Below are 24226 nucleotides of genomic sequence, written 5' to 3' on the forward strand. Positions count from 1 at the left end.
TAGCTGAGTAGGAGGCAGGAGGCCAAGGACAGAGCCTGTTTGGCAAAGGGAAGATAATAAGTTCCATTTTAGATATATTGGGGTTTGAGAATAAAAAAAGAAAAAATTTTCAAGTAGACACTGCCCATCAGACAGCTGAAGAGACTTGAGCTCTGATGAAAGGTTAAGGCAAAAGATTTGGAAGCCATGATTGGGTAGTAGCTGTGGTGATCATTTTGAAATGTATATAGACATTGAATCACTATATTGGACATCTAAAATGAATATAATAATGTATGGTAACTATACTTCACTAATGAAAAGAGATTTGGGAGTCACATGCCCTCTTCATTGCTCTTTCATTAGAAAAGAGGTGAGAGACAGAGAATGGAGAGAGGCAAAGAGAACAGTAGGAGACTGAGCTCTGAGCCTTGAGGGATTTTATAGGATGGGATGGAAGAGGCAGTTGATTCCCAAAGGAGAATGGAGGCACAGTGATACAGGATAGAGAAACAAGATAGTTCAGTGTCACAGAAACCATGCTGGCAGCAGGACTTTGAGACTATCTGATGGGTACTTTGGGAACAATCCACTAGCTATATTAAAGACTGGTTACTGTATAGCATTGGGAACTATGTCTAGTCACTTATGATAGAGCATGATAACATGAGAAAAAAAGAATATATACTTGTATGTGTAACTGGGTTACCATGCTGTACAGTAGAAAATTGACAGAACACTGTAAACCAGCTATAAGGAAAAAAAATAAAAGTTTTTTTTTTTTTAAAAAAAGACTGGTTAAATAAGAGTTCCCGTTGTGGCTCAGTGAGTTAAGAACCCAACATAGTATTCATGAGGGTACAGGTTCAAACCCTGGCCTTGCTCAGTGGGTTAAGGATCTAGCATTGCTGCAAGCTGCAGGTATAGGTCACAAGTCAGATCCGGCTCAGATCCAGTGTTGCTGTGGCTGTCATGCAGGCCAGCAGCTGCAGCTCCAGCTCCAGTTTGACCTCTAGTCCAGGAACTTCCATTTGCCACAGGAGTGGATGTAAAAACAAAAAACAAAGACTAGTTAAATAATTAAATGTAGTATGTTTGTTTAAAAAAATTGAAGCAGCCCTGTATATACTGATAGAGAAATGTCTCCAGTATATGCAAGTGAAAAAAAATCAAGATGAGAAGATTGTTTTCATATGTGTACAAGGCAAGATAAAGGATGTCCACTTTCACCACTACTATTCAACATAGTTTTGGAAGTCCAAGCAACCGAAATCAGAGAAGAAAAAGAAAAGGAATCCAAATTGGAAAAGAAGTAAAACTATCATTGTTTGCAGATGACATGATACTATACTTGGAAAACCCTTAAGATACTACCAGAAAACTGTTAGAACTCATTAATGAAATTGACAAAGCAGCAGGACACAAAATTAATACACAGAAATCAACTGCATTTCTATATACTGACAATGAAAGATCAGAAAGAGAAATCAGAGAAACCATCCTATTCACCATCTCATCCAAAAGAATAAAATACATAGAGCTAAATCTACCTAAAGAGACAAAAGACCTATATTCTGAAAACTATAAGATGCAGATGAAAGAAATAAAAAATGACACAAACAGATGGAAAGATATAACATACTCTTGGATTAGAAGAATCAATATTGTCAAAATGACTATACTACCCAAGGCAGTCTACAGATTCAATGCAATCCCTATCAAATTACTAAGGACATTCTTCACAGAACTAGAACAGAATATTTTAAAATTTGTATGGAAACACAAGAGACCCTGAATGGACAAAGCAATATTGAAAAAGAAACACAGAAATGGAGGAATCAGGCTCCCTGACTTCAGAAAATATTACAAAGCTACAGTTATCAAAACAATTTGTACTGGCACGAAAACAGAAATATATATAAATGGAATAGGATAGGAAGCCCAGAAACAAACCCCAGCACCTACAGTCAACTAATCTATGATAAAGGAGGCAAGAACATACAGTGGAAGAAAGATAGTCTCTCCAATAAGTGGTGTTGGTAAAACTGGACAGCTACATGTAAAGGAATGAAATTAGAAACTCTCTAACATCATACACAAAAATAAACTCAAAATGGACTAAAGACCTAAATATAAGGCCAAATACTATAAAGCTCCTAGAGGAAAACAGGCAGAACACTTTTTGACCTAAATCACAGCAACATCTTGTTTGATTCACCTCCTAGAATAATGACAATAAAAACAAAAATAAACCCATTAGACCTAATTAAACTCAAAAGTTTCTGCGCAACAAAGGAAACCATTTAAAAAATGAAAAGATAACCCACAGACTGGGAAAAAAATTCTTTGCAAACAATGCAACAAAGTCTTAATCTCCAAAATATATAAACAACTCATACAATTCAACGACAAAAAAACAAGCCAATTGAAAAATGGGCAAAAGATCTAAATAGACATTTCTCTGAAGAGGACATATGGAATACCAACAGACACATGAAAAAATGCTCAACATTACTAATTATTAGAGAAATGCAAATCGAAACTACAGTGAGATACCACTTCACACCAGTCAGAATGGCCATCATTAACAAGTCAACAAATAACAAATGCTGGAGAGGGTTGGAGAAAAGGGTACCCTCCTTCACTGTTGGTGGGAACGTAAATTGGTACAACCATTATGAAAACAGTATGGAGGTACCCGAGAAAACTAAATATAGAACTATCATATGATTCAGCAATGCCACTCCTGGGCATATATTCAGACAAAACATTCATTCAAAAATATACATGCACCCCCATGTTCATCACTGCACTATTTGCAATTGCCAAGACCTGGAAACAACCTAAATGTCCATCAACAGATGAATGGATTAAGAAGATGTGGTACATATATACAATGGAATACTATTCGGCCATAAAAAAAGGATAAAATAATGTCATTTGTGGCAACATGGATGGAACTAGAGATTCTCATACTGAGTGAAGTAAGTCAGAATATCACTTATATGTGGAATCTAAAATATGGCACAGATGATTTTATCCACAAAACAGAAACAGACTCATGGACATGGAGAGCAGACTTGTGGTTGCCATGGGGAGGAGGGGAGAGAGTGGGATGGACAGGGAGTCTGGGGTTGGTGGATACAAACTGTAACATTTGGAGTGGATGGGCAATAGTCTATAGCACAGGGAATTGTGTGTGTTTGAGTCACTCTGCTGTACAACAGAAATTGAAGAAACACTGTAAATCAACAATATTTTAATTTAAAAAAATTTTTAAATCAGCAATTCAGATTTTTACAGAGGTAATAAAATAATCAATTTTCTTTATATATATGAAAAAAGAATCTATACTGGAGTTCCTTAGTGGCTCAGCAGGTTAAGGATCTGGCATTGTCATTGCTGTGGCTTGGATCGCTGCTATAGCACAGGTTCTATCCCTGGACCAGGAAATTCTGCATGCCGTGGGCATGGCCAAAAAAATCAGTCAATAAATAAATAAAGGAAATTAAAAGAAATAATCTATATTTACATTTGCTCATGAAAGATACATTCAAAAAAAAAATCTAAGCACAGTGTAGGGGATGGACATAGGCAGATGAGGGACAAAGGTGAACAGGACACAATTCTCTACCTTTTCATACTAACTGACTTTTGAACCATGTGACTATGATACCTAGTCAACTATTAATTTAAAATATAAAATAACCACATTGAGAGGAAAAGGAGAAGGATGACAGTGAAAAGGCCAGGAAATTTGGTCCCGAGGAAGATCTCAGTGGAAGCCAGACTGGAGAGGATCTGACTGGAGGAGAATAGATGGGCTGTGAGGAAACAGAGACATTGAGTGCATATATATACAAGCATAGGCTGATTACCTATGCGTACACTATTTTTGGAAGGGGAGATATGAAATTGATAACAGTGGATAACCCTGGGAAGAGAAATTATGAATAAGGAAACACCTGCCCACTTATATAATTTTTTATCATTTATTTATATATATATATATTTCTACTGCACAGCATAGTGACCCAGTTACACTTACATGTACACCTTCTTTTTTCTCACATATTCCATCATAAGTGACTCAACAGAGTTCCCATATAATTTGAATTTCACTCCATGAACATTGATTATCTATCCCCCAAATAACATTTTAAACAAAACTGTGTTAGGAAGAGTAGAAGGAAGGAAGGAGGAAGGGCCAGAGGGAGGGAGACCACCTCTCACTTAAAATGGGGCAGCAAAGAGGGCAAATGAGCCAGGTAGGTTCATAGGGGCCAAGAGAGTCAAGTTGGGTGGGTTTTTTTTATCACTTCCTCTGTCCCAACATGAGGCAATGTGGTCATCGGAAAGACTAAGGCATTCTGACATCTGAATTTTGGGGACGTTCCCTTGTGGCAAGGCAGGTTCAGTATCTGGCATTGCCGCAACTAAGGTGTGGGTTTGATCCCTGGCCCGAGAACGTCCATGGGTGCTGCTGGAAGGAAGGAAGGAAGGAATCTGAATTTTGAATATCAGCTCTGCCACCTACTAGTACAATGTAGTCTGGAAACCTTCTCAGCCTTGATTTCTGCCTCTTAGAATAGGGACACTACTATGTACATCTCATACGCTATATTATTTCATCCTGAGAGTCTAATCCACCTATGGAAGCACATCCTAGGAAAGCCTGGGAATGACTTATCTGTGTGACCCTCTTTTCTCCAACACCATGGCACACGAAATGTGGGTAGAGGAGTAGTTAATACTGGTATCGGAAAAAGAATGGGAGGCACCACAAGAGGGGTTAGAAACCCAACTCCAAAGTAGCATGGGACAAGCACAGGATTTGGGGTCAGACCCAGCTGGCTTCAAATCACAGCTCTACCATTTACTGGCTTTATGATTTTGAGAATGTTGCTTGGCCTCTCGGAACCTCATTTTCTTTTCATCTGTAATATAGGAATCCCATCAGTTAATTTACAGTAGTGATGAGAAGATTAGAGATTATGCACATAAAACTCCCAGAACATAATTGGCATTTAGTTCATGGTAGCTTTGATCATCCCCAGCCCAGAGTTAAGGCTCCTAAGCACACGAAAACAGCAAAGCCAATTTCCCACTGTGCCCTTCCATTCCCTTGCTCCCTCAAACCAGCCCTCTGAAAATAAAAGCACATCAGCCATCCCTTTGATTTTTCAAGCACCTATGAGGTCACCCAAAGCATTCCCTCCTGCCCTTTGAACTTTTAATTCATTCTCAAATGATTTACTGGCTGCCTGGCCTCCAAATGACCATGCTAGCAGTCATGTCCTTCCTCTCTGAGGCTCTGTCCTTTTGATAACAGCAGTGCCCTTGATGGGGTTACCTTTCCCACACTCAGGGAGCATGCTTCCAAGACAGAATTGACAACTTTGAAAGGACCTCAACGGGAACAGCAGTGAGGAGCAAGCTAACCCTCTGTTTCTCCCTCCCATGCCTGCAAAGGCTGAATTATCTCCTCTAAGACTCTGAGATTGGTGTGCTCCTTGCAAAATTACTATGTGATCCTGATAAGGATAAGCATTTCCCTAGGGTCCCTTTCAAAGTCTGTTCCTAAAGTTTGCTCCAGTCACCAAACTCTCTAGCACCAGTCTGGGCAGGAACAACTCAGAGAAGCCCCCACAGTGTGTCTTAAACGGTCACAGTACTGCCAGCGTGAGTTTCAGCGTATTTCCTTTAGTGCCCTGACATAACCTCATCGACTTCCACAGAGACAGCTACCAATTCGATGAGACCCCCATTAAGGAAGGAGGACGGGGCTGGTTCCTTTTGGCTCTTTTCAGCATGCTCAGCTTTGAGTAAAAGAGTGAGAAAAGGAATGTCATGGTCAAATAACGAGGACACTTGAGGCACTAGGTATAAATACCAGACGGTGACTCACATCTAAGGCTAGTCAGACAGAACACGTTAGGACTTGCTTAAGCAAAAGTGAAAACATACACACACACACACACACACACAGCAGGTTCACATAAAGCTATTTCCTTTCAGCGGGAGCAATGAAACACTTGAGTCAGGAAGAAGACTCACACTATACCCGCCCTGAACACATAGCAACAAGAGGGGTGGCTGCTGTTTTAAGAGTCTCGCAGCAACGCTTCCCAACAGCAAGGGAATGCTGTAATCATCAGCCAGCAGGCCTCTCCCACATGCGAGCCTTGGGAACACACAGCTTACACGCAGGAGCTGCAGCCGCGAGAAACCCAACCGTTGCAAAGCCCAGCTCCAGGCAGCTCTTGGACAAGCAGGTAGAGACACCCTTCTCCACTGCCGCCCTCTCCCCTCTCATCCAGGGTTTCCTCTGAGATCCGCCTCCATTTCTACCTGTACCATGGCTTCCTTCTGTGTGTTTCCTCTGTCCCAAGTTCACATATGTGGGTCACTCCAGGCTCATCCTACTTACTAGGTATCACAGAAAGACTGGAAAAGTCAGCTAGGCTCTCCAGCTCTTCAAGTCATATCCTCTTTCTTTCTTTCTTTTTTTTTTTTTTTTTTTTTTTTAGGGCTGTACCCGTGGCATATGGAGGTTCCCAGGCTAGGGGTTGAATCGGAGCTGTAGCTGCCGGCCTACACCACAGCCACAGCAACGCAGGATCTGAGCTGCATCTGCAGTCTACACCATAGCTCACAACAATGCCAGATCCTTAACGCACTGGGCAAGACCAGGGATCGAACCTGCGTCCTCATGGATATGAGTCAGATTCGTTTCCACTGAGCCACGACAGGAACTCCTACATGCTCTTTCTAATTTGGGATTAGGAGAAGAAAGGAGGACACGACCAATTAGGAAGTCCAAAAGTTTTGCTTGACTCCTCCAGCAAAGCATTATGGTGGGGAGTATCCTGCAATCTGCGATGAGGAGAGTAGAGATACAGAGGCAATAGCCATTGTCCTCTAGAATACTTAGATCCAGCAAACCACACAGGGCAGCCAAAGTACCTTAAGATTTCTATTGGAAAATCAGAAATCCAGCATTCCCAAAAGAGAGAGAAATCCAGCATTCCACCAGGAGCCAATCAAGAGGATGCCTGTGGGCCTAAAAGTAGGACTAGAAGGTCCAAATGGGAGGGGCAGAAAAAGAGAGAGGCAGGCCTTCCAAGTAGGCAGTGTGAAGCCAAGCCATTTGAGAGACATCAGGATGGGAAATTTGGAGGCCAGAACTTCCCAGGTGTGTTGGAGGTAGGGGTGGGGAAGAAAATCACTCTGCCAGAAAATCTGGGTCCCGGAAGGAGAGCTAGAAAGTAAGACTCAAGAGAGTTCCCGTCATGGCTCAACGGTAGTGAGCCCGACTAGTATCTATAAGGATGCAGGGTTGATCCCTGGCCTTGCTCAGTGGGTTAAGGATCTGGGTGGTGCTGTGATCCGTGGCATAGGTTGATGCAAGGATCCTGTGTTGCTGTGGCTGTGGCTGCGGTGTAGACTGGCAGCTGCAGCTCCAATTCGACCCCCTAGCCTGGAAACTTCCATATGCTGCACGTGTGGCCCTAAAAAGACCAAAAAAAAAAAAAAAAAAAAAAAAAGACTAGAGCCCAGTGGAGAAGGGTCCATACACCAGGCTAAAGTAAGTAGTTTGGGCTCTATTTTGCAGGTAGCAGGGAAACATTACATACTTTTAAGTGGGGGGGGGGGATGATCAAAGGGAGGGAAACCATTGAGGAGGCCACTACAATAGTGCAGTTGTTTCAGGAAGAGGCTTTTTCCTGCCTGTCCCAGCTCTTGCAAGATCCTCCTTCAAAGCTGCCCTCTCTGTCTGAGCTCACTATTTCAGAGCTCATTACTATGCATCTCTTTTAAGTTGGGTGAGATATCAATGACATTTCTTATTCTGAATGAGACTCCCAATGTTGTACTGATGTTGGGTTTTGGGATTAAAAAAAAAAAAAAAAAAGTCGAAGCTTCATCCCAAACTCCCAGTCTAGAAGAAAGAAACTGTGATACATTATTTCCATTTCTGTAATAGCATCAGTTGGCTTTGCCCTGGTCGTTTCTAACTGGTCTTTTCTAAGATCCCAACAGAGGAGTTGGAAGGGAGAGAGAGGGAGAGAGAGACAGAGAGAAGGATGCCAGCATAAGGCAAAACCTGATTGTCAAGTGCTTTTCTGGGGCCTGCTCCAGATCACTGTCACTTACAGGCTTAGACTAGAGCTCAGCCCTAAATTAGGGCTCCAACCTAGAAGCCGGGATGGGAGGTGGAAGGGCCCCACCTGGGTCTTAGCAGTGGGAATTAACTCTCCCTGATCCTTAATTCTTTTGGCTTTTATTAGTGGCTGGAAGGGGAGAAGGATGAAACCTGAACCCTAATGCAGCTGAGAAGGGCTAAGAGCCAAAACCTTCCTTAAGCAGATACAGTATGTGCGGGGCCTGGGCAGGTTTCAGAACACTGTGCATTTCTTCAGCCAAAGGCCCAGGAAAACATGGAAATTACATATTTAACCCTTTCCATCCAGAGGCGGAGAGTACCACCCTTCCACCAGCGCTCATACAGCAAAGAGAAGCTGGCAAGCTGGCTCTTGCAAAAGCCAGAGCAACTGCGTAGTCTTTTTCACAAAAAAATACCCCCAGCAGCTAGATATTCAAATCGGTTTCAGATATGAAAGACAAGCTATTTCATCTGATCAGAGAGAAGAATTAGGTAAAGAAACCCACCTAATTCGCCTGTTAGATTTTTTTCGCGTGAAAGTGAGTTTTGTCTACAGGGAGGGAGGGAGTGAAGAGACCCAGTTCATGGCACCCGCATCTTTACAACATTCTAAATTTCGGTTTTTCACCAGGCAGTAAAGCATGTGATGCTGCACAGAAAAAAAAAAAAGTAACAGATCTGGAAAGCAAATCTAAGAAGGATGGAGGTAGGTGGGGGACTGGCACATCCGTCTGCACACCAAGTTAACTTTTCCTGAGAGTTTTCTGTAAGTATACGGGATCTAGGGTTTGGGTCAGATAATCACTCCAAATGTGCAAAAGTCTCTTAATAATAAATTGGTGTTTTCTGGCCAGATTTGGAGCCGGTGCATTTGTGAAGTAAATCCCTATTTCCTTTGCATTTTAATATAAAACTCAGGACACAAGTACGGTGAGGAGACCCCACTGAAAACAATTAAATCATACTTCCAATTTTAACAATGCGTTTTCATAGGTCACATTTTAAGGACCAATACTATTGCAGAAATATGAACAATGATCATCACAGATTAACAAAACTCCACTATGCGGAGAGCGTAAGCCTGCTAGCATCAAAAAATTCTACCCAGACTTGAGACTCCAGTGGAGTTTGCCTTACCAAGCCTGCACATTTTACTTTTCATATAGAGAAAATAATCCTTAAACATCTTGGCAAGTCAACTGATGTTTTGTAATAGCCTCAAACCTTTTAACATTTCCAGCTTCATGTCTGAACATTGGCGTTTTGACAGTTTCTTCTATTTTTTTTGTTTGACTTTTGGACTTCCCCATCACTTGAAAAGTACTAAGTTAGGCAGAAAGAACTTCAGGTGACCAGGCATCCTGCAGATTGGAGGAGATAGCAAGACCAAACTCTGACCAGAAAAGCCCAGTCGATAACAATGCAGGGCCTGTTTCAATGTCTGCTGGGGCACGAGATTGTCTGGCAATTAAGTCATTTCCACAACAATCAGAAGATTAGTAAATCGTCCGTGTGAACCATTATGTTCCTAAAATAATGACTTGTTGTTTTACCGACCGGGGTCTTAAATAAACAAATCCTTTCTTTTTTCCTAAACTGTCTATGGAACGCCTTACCTTGATGGGTCTACAGACATCCTGGTCTCAGAATATCCAAAACTGAGTGAAACCTGGTTAGCCCTCCAAGTCCCTGTCACCATCTAGAGTCTTCTAGATTAGAAATACTGGATTCATTTCTAACTCCCAGCTCTCCCTCATTTCTTCAGATCCAAATGGCATATATTACCACTACCTCTGGCAACTTGCTAATGTATAACAACATCAGTACATGGCCAAGATGACAGATTCCTTTATAATGCTCCCTCCAATTGTTCGGTGTAGGTCGTTCCTCATGGAAAGAAACATTTATGTGGCAGGTACTGTGTTAGGTGCTTTAGTTTTAATACCTTCACTCTAATCCTCCAAAACACCACCACCATACTTCTAACCTGAATCCATCCTATAGCCCAGCATCCTGGGTTCTTTGGAATAACTGGCTCAAATCCATTCACCCTTATATCTCATTACTCTGCAACAATCAAGCAGATCTCCACCGAGTCGCTTATCCAGCCAGCACAAGCAGTATGATGTGGGGCAAGGTAGGTAACCTCTCTATGCCTCAATTTTTGCATCCTTAAAATGGGGTTAATAAATGAGTTAATATGTATTAAAATAGAAAACCGGTGCCCAGCCCAAGGTACACCTATGGAAGTATTATTAGAAAACAAATAAAAGTGACATTTAGGGGGCTCTGCGCTGGTTTCACAGGCCATAGAAGAATAGCTCTGCTCCTAAAACAGGCCCTCAAAAAACTTAATGAATGAATGAATAAGTAAATAAGGGAACAAACCACACATACTCTGCCCTTGGGGAGCTCATCCTGTTAGTCAGTTCACTGTGGGGTGAACCCACTGGCCTGACGTCTGTGTCCTTAGGACACGTGGCACATGTACTAATTGGAATTAATGCCTTTCTTCCTCCCCAACCTACCTAAACCCTGTATAGCCCTCAAGGCCCAGCTTTAAGTCTACCCTTTTCCACAGAGCTCCCTAACCACCTCAACCTACAAAGAAATCTCTTCTCACTGCATCAATGTTGCTCTTAGAATCCTAGTCCATGGTTTCTGGACTTAGGTTTTTGCTCCCCTGGCTTGCAGTAGTGCCTCTCTTCAAAACTGTCATTTCCAGGGGACAGGTCTTCTGTGGTGCCTAGCTCTTGTATTCTCTAGTTTAGGGTTAGGCACTTTACAAAGTACTCAACAAATATGTGTTGACTGGTGGACTGATTGATGGATTGGAGGCTTAATTGAGAGCTCTTAGGTAGGAGCCAAACACGGCTTAGCATCGCCTTTCAAATCACTGTCTCTTCAAACATTCGCCAGAATTTCACGTCTGGTCTTCCGACTTCTGCCAGCAGCAAACGTCACATTAAAGATGTCCTGCCATTTCCTACAACTTCTAAAGATTTGGTAACTTCATACACTTCATTTTTTAAGTTCCTAATTCCCTTCTGAGAATTTCGGTTTAATAAGAGACACCTGTGGAATGCCTTTTGCTTTCTTAAGTCGCTTACACCTCTAGCATTTACATGAGATAAAGGATAAAAATCAATCTCCCTCCCTGCTGGAAAAAAATGCACAAGGTTTATTATTTTCATTTTGCAAATGAGAAAACTGAGACACAGAGAGGAAAGTGACATGCCCAGTGACATACAAATATGGAGCGGCAAAACGAAGATCGAACTTCAGGTCTTCGGCATCCAAGCTCACACTCCTTAGCCTGATTGGAGATTTAAAACAACATAAAACAAAACAAAACCTTTCCTTTGACCCTGACCTCGGAGGGGCACGTATTGGTAACATGACCGTTTTTGCACTAAATTACATTTCTCTAATTTCTCTCTCTCCCATCCCCTGGGCCCTTTCATTTTCCTCTCTCTCTTTTCTCTATCTCCTCTATCTCATTCCCCGCTCTCCCATCATATTCACATCCAGTTCTTTTCCTCTTTCTTTTCTTTTTGCTCTTTCTCTTCATTCTTTCCTCCTTTCACTTCTGTAAACCTGACAGTGTAGAAAAAGCCTGGAATTTGGAGTCAGACAGGAGTCGATTTGAATGCCAGCTCTTCCACTTACTGTGTGATGCGATGTCTGTTACTTAGCGTCTGCTGAGCCTCAGTCTCCTCATCTGCAAAATGGGGAAATCAATATCTACCTCAAAGAGGTACCATAAAAGTTAAAATAAGAATATATGTAAAAAACCTAGAAGGAGCAGTACTGGCCACACAGCAGGGCCACTACCTCTCCTATTCCACCATATCTAGGCCTGGATCACCCTTGGGGTTCAAGAGGTTGCTGAGATCCAACCAAACGGCATCACCTCCATCCAGTGAGGCACAGTCACATGAGTATCCAGATCCTTGCCTGGTCTACTTTTCTGCCTGTCGCCTTGATGCTCCCTGACTGCAAATTTCAATTAACACAGAGCTCCAAACTTTCCAGGCCAGTCCTCCAGAGAACAAGAGAGTCACGACCTGATACCTACTCACCCCCGAGGCTCCGAGATGTCATCGTTCACCCTCTCAGTCAGAAAAGATGCCATCGCAAACTGCCTACCTGCAGAAGTTTTCAGCAGAGCCTTTGCTTACATCAAACACAAACAAAAAGAAATGGAGGGCAGCAAGGCAGCCCAACAAAGACAAGGCTTTAGCTTGTCATCTTCTCATGAGCAAAGATGGGGCTGTAGCCATGAGACTCTAACCCCGTTCCAGAAGAACTAGTTGAACCAGCTTTACTCCCAGCTCTACCTCATCTCACCCCCCAACCCCCTTCCTCCAAAGAAAAAAATCAATTTCTGATGGACCGTGAAAGGCAGTATAGGAGAACCATTCAAAACTTCCCTGCCAGAGGCTCTGAGTGAGTGAGGACCCTATAGATGGGAATCTGCTGAGTGGCACTGGGGTGGGGGCAAGAGACATCACAAAGGGTCTGTCCATCATTCGGCTTAACCCTTGATCCTGTCACATTAGTCCCACCTCCTGCATTCCTTACAGATGTAACATTAAAAGACTTGAGTGAAAGTTAACAGACCATGCTGCATGCCATCCCTGAGAACATACCAGGAAACAGCCACTTGGGGAAAGATAGGAAGTAGGAGTGCTGGAAGAACTGCCTGCGGTCAGTCAGCCTTCACACTTCCACAGTGTAGACCCCTCAGCAAGGCCTCAATAAAGCAGAAGCTTAACCCCACGGAGGGTCTGAGAAGAAACCGACCGAGCGGGTACAGAGAGGTAGAGTAACACGCCAAGATTACTCAGCAAGTTGATCAGAGCATAGCAGAAATGTGACAAAGGTCCAGTCCTCTACTGAAACGGGACAGAGAGACAACATGGCAAGAGAAAAGTTCCCCCTGATCCAGCTACCAATTTGCTGAGTATTTTCAAACTCTATCAGCTTAACTCTGTGACCTTCTTACAACCCCCCACCGGAAGTACGGCTGAGCCAAGGACAGAGCTGGTACAGCAGACTAGAAGGGCCCACTGTCACCAAAGAAGAAGAAGGAGAAAAAAACTGGGTTTTGGACGGAGGGCCAGGAAACCAATGAATGAACAAAGAAGTCATGGCACTTGAATGAGACAGTCCCAAATATTGGCCTCAAGCAACTTGGGTGCTGGTGGGTGGGGGCTGGGAACCAAAGACTGGACATGAAAGAAGGGCAGCCTAGATGCATGGAAAATGGGTCTCTGTTGCTACCAGGTAGTGCTCCGTCCGTGGCATGGCACAGTCACAGACTCACACTGAAAAAGAGGAGGGAGTGGAGGTGAAGTCCAAGTGGAGGCATTAGACACTTTGAAAAACCAAGTCATCTTGAGCTGGGCAACTTCAGTGCCCAGCCAGGATGGCTGTGTGCCCAAGTAAACATGGCAGTGTGATGTGAGGAAGAACGAACCATCCCTTGCAAAACTCATGCCTAAGACAATCTTTCCACTTGGCCTCTTTATACTGGATGAGGCAAAGGGGTGTAAGGAGGCAAATGTCTACCCCATGCCAGTCCTTACAACAGAGTCTTATGCAGGGAAACAAAATATCTCAGCCTATTCATTAATGACTTAATTGAAGTCTCTCTGAACTGGGTATTTTGGGGAGCACCAAGAAACAAAAATATTGGCCTCACAGAAACTGAGGGAAAGCCATCTGGGAACCAACAAAAGCACTCTACAGGGGTCACTTGCTGATTACAAGATAATGCAGGCAAGCTTGGAGTTCCGTTTCGGAGAGAAATTTCACAATGCACACACTTGGATGTACACACAAATCCGGTCCCAGCACCAAGGCTATGAGCACCTTAGGGTGACAGGAGCAGAAACCCCAGACCCACCTACAGCTGTGTAACAGAGATATCTAGGGCGCTTTCTTGTCCCTGACTTATGAATGGGTTGTTTTCCAAGATAACTCTTTGTAAACAAGCAGCTTGGAACTCTGAATACAGTTCCTTGTAAATAGAATATGATAAATGGTGGTTAGGTTCTATAATGAACAAGGCCTCGCCAGAACTGCTTTGAACCTGGCCACCATCAATAACTGTGCCAGAGGGACAGGCTTCCTAGATTTTTTAACTCTCTTCTCCAGGCTTCTCATCCTTCAGTAATAATGAGCATGAAGCTCCCCTTCAATTCACACCCCAATCAGGGCTTTAGAAGCAGGAAAAGGCATCTGCCCAGTTCAAGTGCCAAACTGGTAGATGTGAGGGCACTGGGGGTGGGAGCAAGGCTGTGGGTTCGAGACCTCCGGCAGCCCCTCTTGTGGGCCTTCCTGGTACAGAGAGATGTAGAATGGCAGCAAGGACAGGAGATTTGCAGTCAGCGCTCGTGGCAATGTGCACAGAAAGAGACATCTGACAGGGGTTGGGGACAGGGATGGCTGTTGTTTACATTCCTACAGAGAGGAGACTGCTTGTATGTCACATATGGTCATCTTCAACCTTGGAGCCACCTCTTTGTTTCAGAAAGGGAAAATTAAGTTCAGAAAGGTTATCCCCACACATTCCAAGGCAGCAGTTGGTTGAAAATCAAATCAAATCAATCAGATATTCTAGAGTTCTGATTTGGACACTATTCACCCAACGCCACTTCTTTCTTCTGTCATACCAATTCCTTGCCTGTAACTCTTCGCCATCAGCTCCCTTGGAACACTTTTGTTTCCAAGGTGACCTGGGCTAGGGGCAATTCTAAATACATAGTAAGGGATGAGATGGGCCCCTCCCAAGTCACTTATCTAGTTGCCCAGATGCCCACGGAGAGGCCATGGGGAGGTATGGCTTAGCAGCTAAAAGGCTTTGCCCGACACAGAGTCTCCATATGGCATGGATGCCAGAAAGAGCCCAAGTGGTCTTCAGCAGTATTTGTTTCAAGACTACTCCTACTCAACTTTGGTCAGACACTCCTCAGTTACTGCTTTCAGCTGTGGGCTCCCTAACTCAAGAAGAATGTGGCCAGGCTGGAGCAAGCACATCCAGAGTGGGAGGAGGAAGCAGGAGAGAAGGAGGCTGGATATCTTTTGCCTGCAAAGCAGGGGTTCTTTAGCCTAGAAAAGCAAGACAAAGGGACACAGTCTTTGGCCTTCAGACCTCCCAAAGGCTGTCCTAAGACAGAGAAAGCAGTCTTGTTCTGTGCGGTCCCAGAAGGTAGAGCTAGGACCCACAGAGAGTAGGTAGATGGAGAATGATTGTGGCTTGACATGAGAAAGAGCTGTCTCACAGTCAACGTCAAAGGGGATGGGCTAAGAAGAGAGTGAGTTCCCGCATGACCACAGGAGAGCAAGAGCAGGGCTACTGCACAAGAGGGTCATGGATCTGTGAAGATTAAGACCAGCTGACTTCCACAAGGCCCTCTTCTCTCTGAGAACCTGGGATTCCAGGCTCCTGGAAGAACAGCATTAGGTTAGCAGGCCAGAGTTGAGTCTGCCCTTTGGTGAGGGGCGAGGAGCTGGCCAGGGGCGGGGAGTGCATCGGGAGAGCAGCCCTTCGCTGAATTTCTGCTGTTCTTCATTAACTCTTCTCAGATGAGTCAGCATCTTTTTGCCCCTGGTTCCGAAGGAGGCTAACTATAAAAACTGTGATGTTCCCTCCAGATAATCACTCCATAAACACCAACCTCAAGACTCAAGACTCAAGTCTGAGTCTCTCTTTTCTCTTTAAAAAAAAAAATCCTAGGAAGAGGTTGGGGAGAGGAAGGGGCAGAATCATTTGAATTTTGTTTAAGGGACAACATTCAAGGGTCTTCCAGCTGGAGTCAAATTATTTTCTTTGTCTGAGGTTTTGGAGAAGGAAAAGCTTCTAAGAGGCCTGGGCTTTTTTTCACGTCGGGGAGCACACATGGGGCTCTCAACAGGTTACCAGGTGTATTATGACAGCCCAGCAGGCCCCAAAGTACTGTGTACCCAGAGCCCAGCCAAGGGTTACGAGACATCCCACCTGCCATTCTTGCTTTACTACCTCCCTCCAAGCTTCCTTCTATCTCTCTGGATGGATTCCTACTCCAGGTCCCCCCAGGGCCTTCTAGTTTCTGAGAGAGAATAGCAGTTGAGGAGCTGAGGCGGTAGACCTCTTTGCTAATTCTAGAAGCAGAGATGACAAGGGGATTCATCTAAGTAATCGGCCTGGACCGAGCTCCCAAGAAGCACACCCCGTGAAGGTCCCTTTGTGAATGCCAAGCCGTGGTCTGGGGATGGGCCTGGCCTGTAACATAACTAAGAAGGTTTCACAGAACCATCGTCTCTCATATAACACTACCTCTGCATCCAACAAGAACTCAAGGTCACAGTCAAAGCTACTGCCAGCCACAAAAACGGCCTCGACTGGACTTGACTCACCTCTTCGTGAAATCTCAGCTGCCTCTTTGTGTGCTTCTTCTAGAAATAAAGTCACTGTGGGGATGCGGGTGGGGTAGGTGGCTAAAAACAACTTAAAGAGCATACCTACCATATTCCTGCCATGTTCCTTAGTCCTAGGCTAAGGATGGCAAACAGGGTTAGAGTTTGCCCAGTTCATTCTCACACCACCTGTACTAAAAAAGATGAAGTGGGTATGGCTACCCTCATTTGGCCTTGGGTCCAAAGAGGGTAAAACAATATAGGAACATCAGTGCACACTAAGTGGAGGAGTTGAAGCTTCTTTCTCTGCCAGGCTACTGCCCTGCCCCACACTACTTTGTTCCAGGGAGGTAGCTAGCATCCACTTCCTTCACTGTGCCAGGTACAGACTGCCACCCAACATGGGCCAGGACAAGAGCAAATATGTAGACTGAGACTGTTTCTGCCATGTCTTGTCATCCTGCCCAATTTTCCTCCTTCTCCCTTTCCTGCATCCCCACAATTGATCTCCACCCTTGCTTTTCTCCACCCTCAGCCAACCTCAGGGCACATTTCCAAGGACTCAGAATGAGCATAAGGACCTTATACTACAGCTTAGCCCCTCTCTCTCCCTCTCCCTCTCCCTCTCTCTCACACACACACCACAGAGGGATAAATTTGAATCTCTGAGACCTCTGAAAGTCCCTATTTGATGCATAATCATTGGTGCCAGAACCTTGGAAAGGTCACCCATCCCCCAAAGAGGATCTTTTCCAGTCCAGGGAGCCACCTTCATGGATGACTGTCTACACTGTCGAGGGGGAGTCTGAGGTAGCAAATAGGCAAATGTGATTAAAAGAGACTCTCCATTTCATCCAGACAGGCCCCCTGGGGTCAATGAGGTAGTTAGGATAAGATGCTAACCAAAGGAATTAATAATACCGAGATCATGAGCTGGATTCTCTTGGGGGTCATGTTTCTTTAGGGACCTCACAGTGTATGGGGAAATCATAAACTGTCCCTTAACACTAAGAATCATCAATAGTAGGAGTAATTTTTTTTTTTTTTTTTTGCTTTTTAGGGCCGCACCCATGGCATATGGAAGCTCCCAGGCCAGGGGTCCAATCGGAGCTGTAGCTGCCAGCCTACACCACAGCCACAACCATGCAGGGTCTGAGTCATGTCTGCAACCTATGCCACAGCTCATGGCAAAACGGGATCCTTAAGCTACTGCGTGAGGATGAGAATCAAACCTGCATCCTCATGGTTACTAGTCGGGTTCCTCACTGCTGAGCCACAATGGGAACTCTTGTTGTTATTTTTTTTAACATTTCTTCTTTCTTTGCCACTTAGTTGTTAGAAGAAGACACCACCAGATGCCACAGCTTTGGCAGCTGAATTCCCCGCCTTCAGGGAAATCACAGGAGTCTATAGGAATTGATGATTGCCACAACCCGTTCATTTTGTGATCCAAAGGTTCCCCCATAACAAATATGGGCTATGCTTCCACACGCCATGCACTCTTTTCCCTCTAATCATATTTTCTCAAATTCCTCCACTCCCAAGGTGTCTCCAAGAGCTATCTCCAAGCATGTGCACCACACCAGACCCAAATCGCTTTTGGTTTTTTTTTTCTTTTCTCCATGACACCAAAGGAGGTTCTCCAATATTTCCCACCTTACCTCTGTCTCTGCCTGACCTGAGATCATCACAAGTAATTTGGAGCCACCAAATCAATCTGCTCCTACTCCCTGAGTCCAGACTCCACCAGGGAGCATCTGCAACGCAATCCCCCTCATCTGTGGAAAACCAAGCTGGCATGCAAAGGGTCACTGAGGTAGAAGGCGGCCAAGACCCAATACATCCCTCAACGGCACTGCCCCATGTCCCTTCTCTAGCTTCAGTAATACCAGAAGAACCAAAAAAAAAACAAAAAAACAAAAAAAACTCCCCAAGTAGAGGATGAAGAGGAAAGGGAACCCTCTTACATGGTTCGTGGGCATCTCAATTGGTGCAGCCACCATGGAAATCAGTATGGAGGTTCCCAAAAAGACTAAAAATAGAACTACCATATTATCTAGCAATTCAACTCCTGAGTATATATCCACAAAAAAACAAAAACTCTAATTCAAAAAGATACATGCTCTCTAATGTTCATAGCAGCACTTTTTACAACAGCCAAGTATATGGAAACAATCTAAGGGTTCATCAACATATGAACAGAAAAAGAAGCTGTGATACACACAGACACACACACACACACATATGCACCCAATGGAATATTACTCAGCCACCAAAAAAGAATAAAGTAGTGCAATCTGCGGCAACGTGGATGGACTTAGAGAATATTATGCCTAGTGAAATAAGTAGGAGAAATACCTATACTATATGATATCACTTATATATGGAATCTTAAAAAGAATACAAGTGAATCTATGTACAAAACAAAAGCAGAAATAGAAAACAAAGCCATGGTTACTAAAGGGGAGAGGAAGAGAGGAGGAACAAATTAGGAGTATGAGATTAACAGTTACAAACTACTATACATGAAGTAGAAAGGCAACAAAGATTTACTGTATAGCACAGGGAATTATAGCCAATATCTTGTAATAATCTGTAATGGAATATAATTTGAAAGACAAAATGAATCACTATGCTGTACACCTGAAATACAAAATTGTAAATCGACTATACTTCCATGAAAAAAATAATAACTTTTAAAAAGAAACTCTCCAAATAGACAATATGACAGACTCGGGGCCTAGCACCTGACTTACCATATGACAGACCTGCATATGTTGAAACCACTCGATGCATCAGTTTCTCTACAACCTTCCCTGACTGCCTCACACGGTGGCTGTAAGAGGCTAATGGAAAAAGGGATGTGGAGACACACTATACACAATAGCGTTGTGTGCAAATAGAACAAAGTGTCGTCTTCCTCAGTCTGAAACCCTTCTAAGGGAGAAAAGGGCCAGAGCCAGCATAAAGGATTGGCTATGAGACTGCCATCGTCTTATTTAAAGACCTGAACCTCATAGTAGATATGGGGACACCCGAACCCAGGGAGGGCAAGTGATGTACCCAGGATCCCAGGACTTGTAAGTGGCAGAGCAAGGTTCAGAACCCACGTTTTCATCGACCAATACAATTCTCTTTCTACACCCTTCGATCCCATCCCCACCAATGTGGGCAGACTGAGGCTATCTTCCAGAAGAAAGCTGTGTTGTTCTGAAGCATGAGGGGAAACAAAACTGAGATAGAAAAATTAAAAGGGGATTAATGAACTCTGCAACAGCCTGTCTTGGCAAGAAAAAAATACAGGCAACCATTGCACTTTAAAACGTGCCACGGACCCTTAATATAACATTAGGGCTAACCAGGTTATATCTAGCTGGCTTTTACTGTGAGGAATCAAGCTATTTGAGAGAAACGGGAGAAATGATTTTATCTCCCCCCCCCCCCCCCGTGTATCCAAATGCGTGTAATAACGAGCCTTCGTGTATAATAGGGGTCAACTGTACATTCAGCGGAAAGGGAATCATTAAAAGGCACCCTACTTCTCAACACAGGAGTCACTTCCTCAACAGCTTAGCCAAGGAAACCCTCATCTACCCTCAAAGAATCCCATAGCCAGACCACAAATTGTTGGCTGCCCCGTACTTAGTAACACCCCCTACCATGCTCGCACTGGCTCACGAAACAATCACGGACCACAGCAGCAACCACTCTCTGGGGCACCTCTCAGGATGGGTTGGCCCTGGGCAGCGGTGCAAAAAATGACCTCTTCAAGCCAGGTCATCTGGGCAGACTGGAAAATCTGTGGGTGGTGTCAGGAGAAAAAAGAAAGGGAGGAACTGCCAGACCGTGGAGGGCTGCATAGACGGATTTGACCTTGGTGGAAACAGGGGGGAGAGGAGGAGTTTGATTAGAAGAAATTCCTGAAGGCCAGGAGTCCCCTCCTCAACGGGGCTGTTTGAGTGTGTGTGTGTGTGTGTGTGTGTGTGTGTGTGTGTGTGTGTGTGTGTTTTAAAGGTTATTATTCCCTCCAGAGAATACTGAAAGGAAGGGAGAGTGCCTGGGGGTGGGGTGGTGTGACATGGGTGACAAAGGCATCTCAGGCTGGTTAGAAATACACGACTAGTGTGGAGAAAGGGGGTGCCGCCTGAAGATCTGGGGTGGTTATTAGTGTTTGGGGACGCTAGAGACTCCGGGTTTCCGTGACAGCCCCTCAAAGTTTCACAGCAGCATACCTCTGATGGCTCAAGCTGATTGGTACACCCAATGGCTACACCTCAGCCTCACTAAAAGTGTGGGCCCCAAGGCCTGAAGGACCCCCAACACTGCAAATTAACCAGCAGAGCTGCAATGCCAGGCGAAAGCCACACAGGTTACAGCCCTGATGTTGTGGCGGGACTGGAAGGGACGGGACGGGACTGGACGGGGCGGCGGGGGAAGCATTCGCCGCCCCCTGCTGAGACGTGACCTACCTTAAGAAACCAAAACAATACAGTGACATTTGTTCCCCGCTGAAAAACCACATCTTTCTATCTCCGGCCCAAACCTACATCTTCCACCTCAACTGCAATTTGAGCAGGTTAGAAGGGAAAGGGCTCTTCAGATTTGTGCATTTCAGAGAAACAAAACAATAACAACAACAATAACAAAAAAAACGGGATAAAGTTCGTGAAGTTCGCTCCCTTGGCCATCTGGCGCCTCAAGGTGAGTCGTCCTGCAAACCTCTCTTCCCAATTACAGTCCCGGCGGCCCCCCACCCCCTACCCTCACCCCTACCGGGGGAAGGCTGGCTGGGACGGGAGGTGGGGTTCTGGAGCGCCGGGAGAGCTGCTCTCCCCTGTTCTCAGCTGCAACTTGGCTTCCAGCAGACCACAGCCTCCTAAAACAAACAAACCCTGGCGGCGGCGGCGGCGGCGGCAGCAGCGGCGGCAGCTCCAGCACAGCTGCGCTCCATGGCGCAAAAGTTTCCTCCACGCTCCCCAACGTGCAGGAAATCTCGCCGGCGCTGGGGCAGGACTCTGGCGGGAGGGAAAGGCCGAGCCCAAGCGGCGGCAGCAACGCCCCGCTGGCTGAATGGATGTGCGCGCGTCCGGCCCGTGGGAAGTGAGGCTGACGAATGCCACCGATGCCTCATCTCCGTTCCCACAGCGGACCCTCGCCCTGCAACCTGCCCGGGCGGGACGGCCCGCCGGTCGACAGAGGGGCCGACGCCGCGAAGAAAGCTGCCAAGCCGCCTCGCCTGTCCCGCAGAGGCGCGAGAACTTTCAAGGAGGAATCCCCAACAGCCACTACTTCCTCCAGCTCCAACGGCGGGGAGCAGCCGACCCGACGTGGGGGAGCAAAAGCGGCCCCAGAGCCCTCCCGAGTGTGTCTGCGCGCAGGGCTCTAGCCTGGGGCGGGCCGCGCTCTCATCCCGCGCTCCCGCCACCTTGAAGGGGTGTCTGCGTCGGGGGCGGCCAGCCAGACCCCCCGAGGCAGCTACAGCTCCACGGCGGGGGCTTTCATCCCGAGCTTGGGCCAAGTTTCAAAGTTGCTCCAAGGGCCGGGTCCCGGAGCAGCCTGCGCACCCGCTCGTCCATTCAAAGTTGGGCACCGCTGGGACAGAGCCGCCAGGTCTTACCTTAGACACTGTGAGCGGTTCGCAGTGTTCCAGACCCCCTTTAAGGGTGAAGCCCCAGGGCGCCCCCCCTTGCAGCTGCACAGGGACGTACTGGAAGGACCCAGGCCGGTTCTCCATCCTCCGCTCGGCTCAGGCGCCGCGGGGCTCCTTTTCCGCGGGGGCTACGTTGCCTCCGCCCCCAGCGGCTCCGCCACCATCGCCCTCCAGCTCTACGCCACCCCGCACCGCCCTGCTCCGCCTACTCTCCTGGCTGGAGACGCTCGGGCAGCGAGCGAGCGCAAGGAGGAAATGACACGGAGCTGGAGAGAGGGGGAGAGAGCGGGGGAAAAGGAGAAGGAGAAAAAAAAAAAGAAAAGAAAAGAAAGAAGGAGAGGCGGAGGGTTAGCGCGTAATGGACAAGAAAACGGAGCAATGGGGAGGGGCAGTCACTGGGACCTCGCCTATAGGATCGCTGGGGAGTGGGAGCTAGGCGAGGCTTCACATCAATTGTTACATTGTTTCATTCAAGCAGGCCCCCCTCTTTGGTCCTCCTCCTGACTGCCGGGATCCCCGCCCCTCCAGCCAGCCGAGGCGAGGGGAGGTGAAAGTCGTTAGTGCGGATGGCCCGCGTGGCTGAGTGGGTTGAAATGCTGGTTTCCCGATTAGCGCGTTCATGTTTCTCTGACTGCCCTTTTTCTTCTGAAGGTCCTGAAACCCGGTCCTGGGAGGGTTACAAAGCTGCTAATTTGTGGACCTTGCCTAGAGGGATGGAAAGTCAAGCAAGCAGGCCAGCGAACACAGTGGGGCTGTGTGTGTAGGCTGCTCTGTGTGTACGAGCTAGGTGTGTGGGGTCATTATGAAACATTGCCCCGGAGCATAGTTTAAATAAAGAAGCACTTTGAGGATGCCCCCTGCCCAGGCGCAGCCGCACCCTGGCTCAGCGCTGGCGTCTATGGGTAGCACTGTGCTTGTGTATGTTCCAGTCATCTGGAGTTCCTGGCACGGCCTTGCACTTGCCCCACTGAGATGACCAAGCCAGGAATCAGCAAACTTCATGACTAGCAGTATTGTTTTCACTTCTAAACAAACCTACAGGAAAGAGCATCCATTGATAAGCTGGCCAGTTTAACCATGTTGTGCCTTTTGGAAGAATCAGCTTTTAGACAGGGGCCGGAACATCTCTGCTCATCTGTTCATGCTTGAGGCTGTAGTGTCTGAGCTGGGCTTTTAGAACACAGCAAACGAATACCCACAGTAATAAGCTCCGAAAGTGAATGTGTTTCTAAATCTCGGGCTGATTTCTCAGTCTTGACCTGGGCGGGTTACCACCCCTCTCTAAGGTGTTGTCTCTAGAGCCACGTGCACACAGCGCGTTTTTAAAGAGCTTCACACCAGCAGAGAACGTTTTGACAACTCAGTTGTGACTCCATCAGACGGTCCCACTCTCTTTTACCTGTTGGATCTCTTGCCTTTTCTTACGGACTTTCTTCCTCATCGCCAGGGAATACACACCATGGCACCCTTACTTTCACAGTCAGCTTTGTGCAGACAAGGTTGTGACTCTTTCCTTCCATTTGCTCACCTGTCACAGCCTCTTCAACACACTTCAGCCTGCGTGCGCCCCAGCAGGCCACTGAAACTTCTCTCACAGGCTTCCCTCCCTCCTCCAGTCCTTTCTTCTCAGTCTCCTGGACTGTCTTGCATGATATGAGGCTGACCTCACTTTTGAATAAAACTGCAGTTTGGGTGTTTTGAGCCTGCTTTCGTGAAGTCCCTAGAGCTGATTCATATGGGGAACCCCTTTCAATCTTTTAGACGTTTGGATCTGCAAAAATCATTTTGATCATGGTCATTTTTTTTTTTTTTTTGGTTTGCATTTCTCCTATCAAAAAGCAGAAAATAGGAGCTCAGTTTGTTGATTCTTGATTGCATGTCAGCCTATGACAGGACTGTCATTTGCTCTGTCCCACACTGAAACTGAGCTTTTGCTCCTTTTTTTTTTTTCTTTTTCTTTTTGGGATCAGACTCATATCTACATGATTGTCACTTGGTAGAACTTAATGTGTTTCAGTTTCAGCGTA

General features: G+C 45.8%; 1 protein-coding gene and 1 long non-coding RNA gene across 7 annotated transcripts in view; one reads left to right on the forward strand and one right to left on the reverse strand.

Annotated features, from left to right (window-relative positions):
- Positions 1-22999, reverse strand: part of SHROOM4 (shroom family member 4) — a 242014-nt gene extending 219015 nt beyond the window's left edge. For 3 of the 6 annotated variants that reach the window (XR_002340849.1, XR_002340847.1, XM_021080598.1), the window contains exon 1: positions 22167-22969. Coding sequence is in view for 3 of the 6 variants with exons in the window: in XM_021080598.1 (XP_020936257.1) it covers positions 22167-22283 (117 nt within the window). In the remaining 3 variants the exon portion in view is untranslated. Of the gene's footprint in view, positions 1-22166 lie in introns of all 6 variants that reach the window. The other 3 variants (XR_002340848.1, XM_021080599.1, XM_021080602.1) reach the window with 3 other exon arrangements.
- LOC110257837 lies at positions 3586-8816 on the forward strand. The gene is made up of 2 exons (XR_002340850.1): positions 3586-6254; positions 8778-8816. It is a non-coding gene; the product is annotated as an uncharacterized LOC110257837 (long non-coding RNA).

The sequence above is a fragment of the Sus scrofa genome, chromosome X, assembly GCF_000003025.6.
Source record: "Sus scrofa isolate TJ Tabasco breed Duroc chromosome X, Sscrofa11.1, whole genome shotgun sequence".
NCBI lineage: Eukaryota > Metazoa > Chordata > Mammalia > Artiodactyla > Suidae > Sus > Sus scrofa.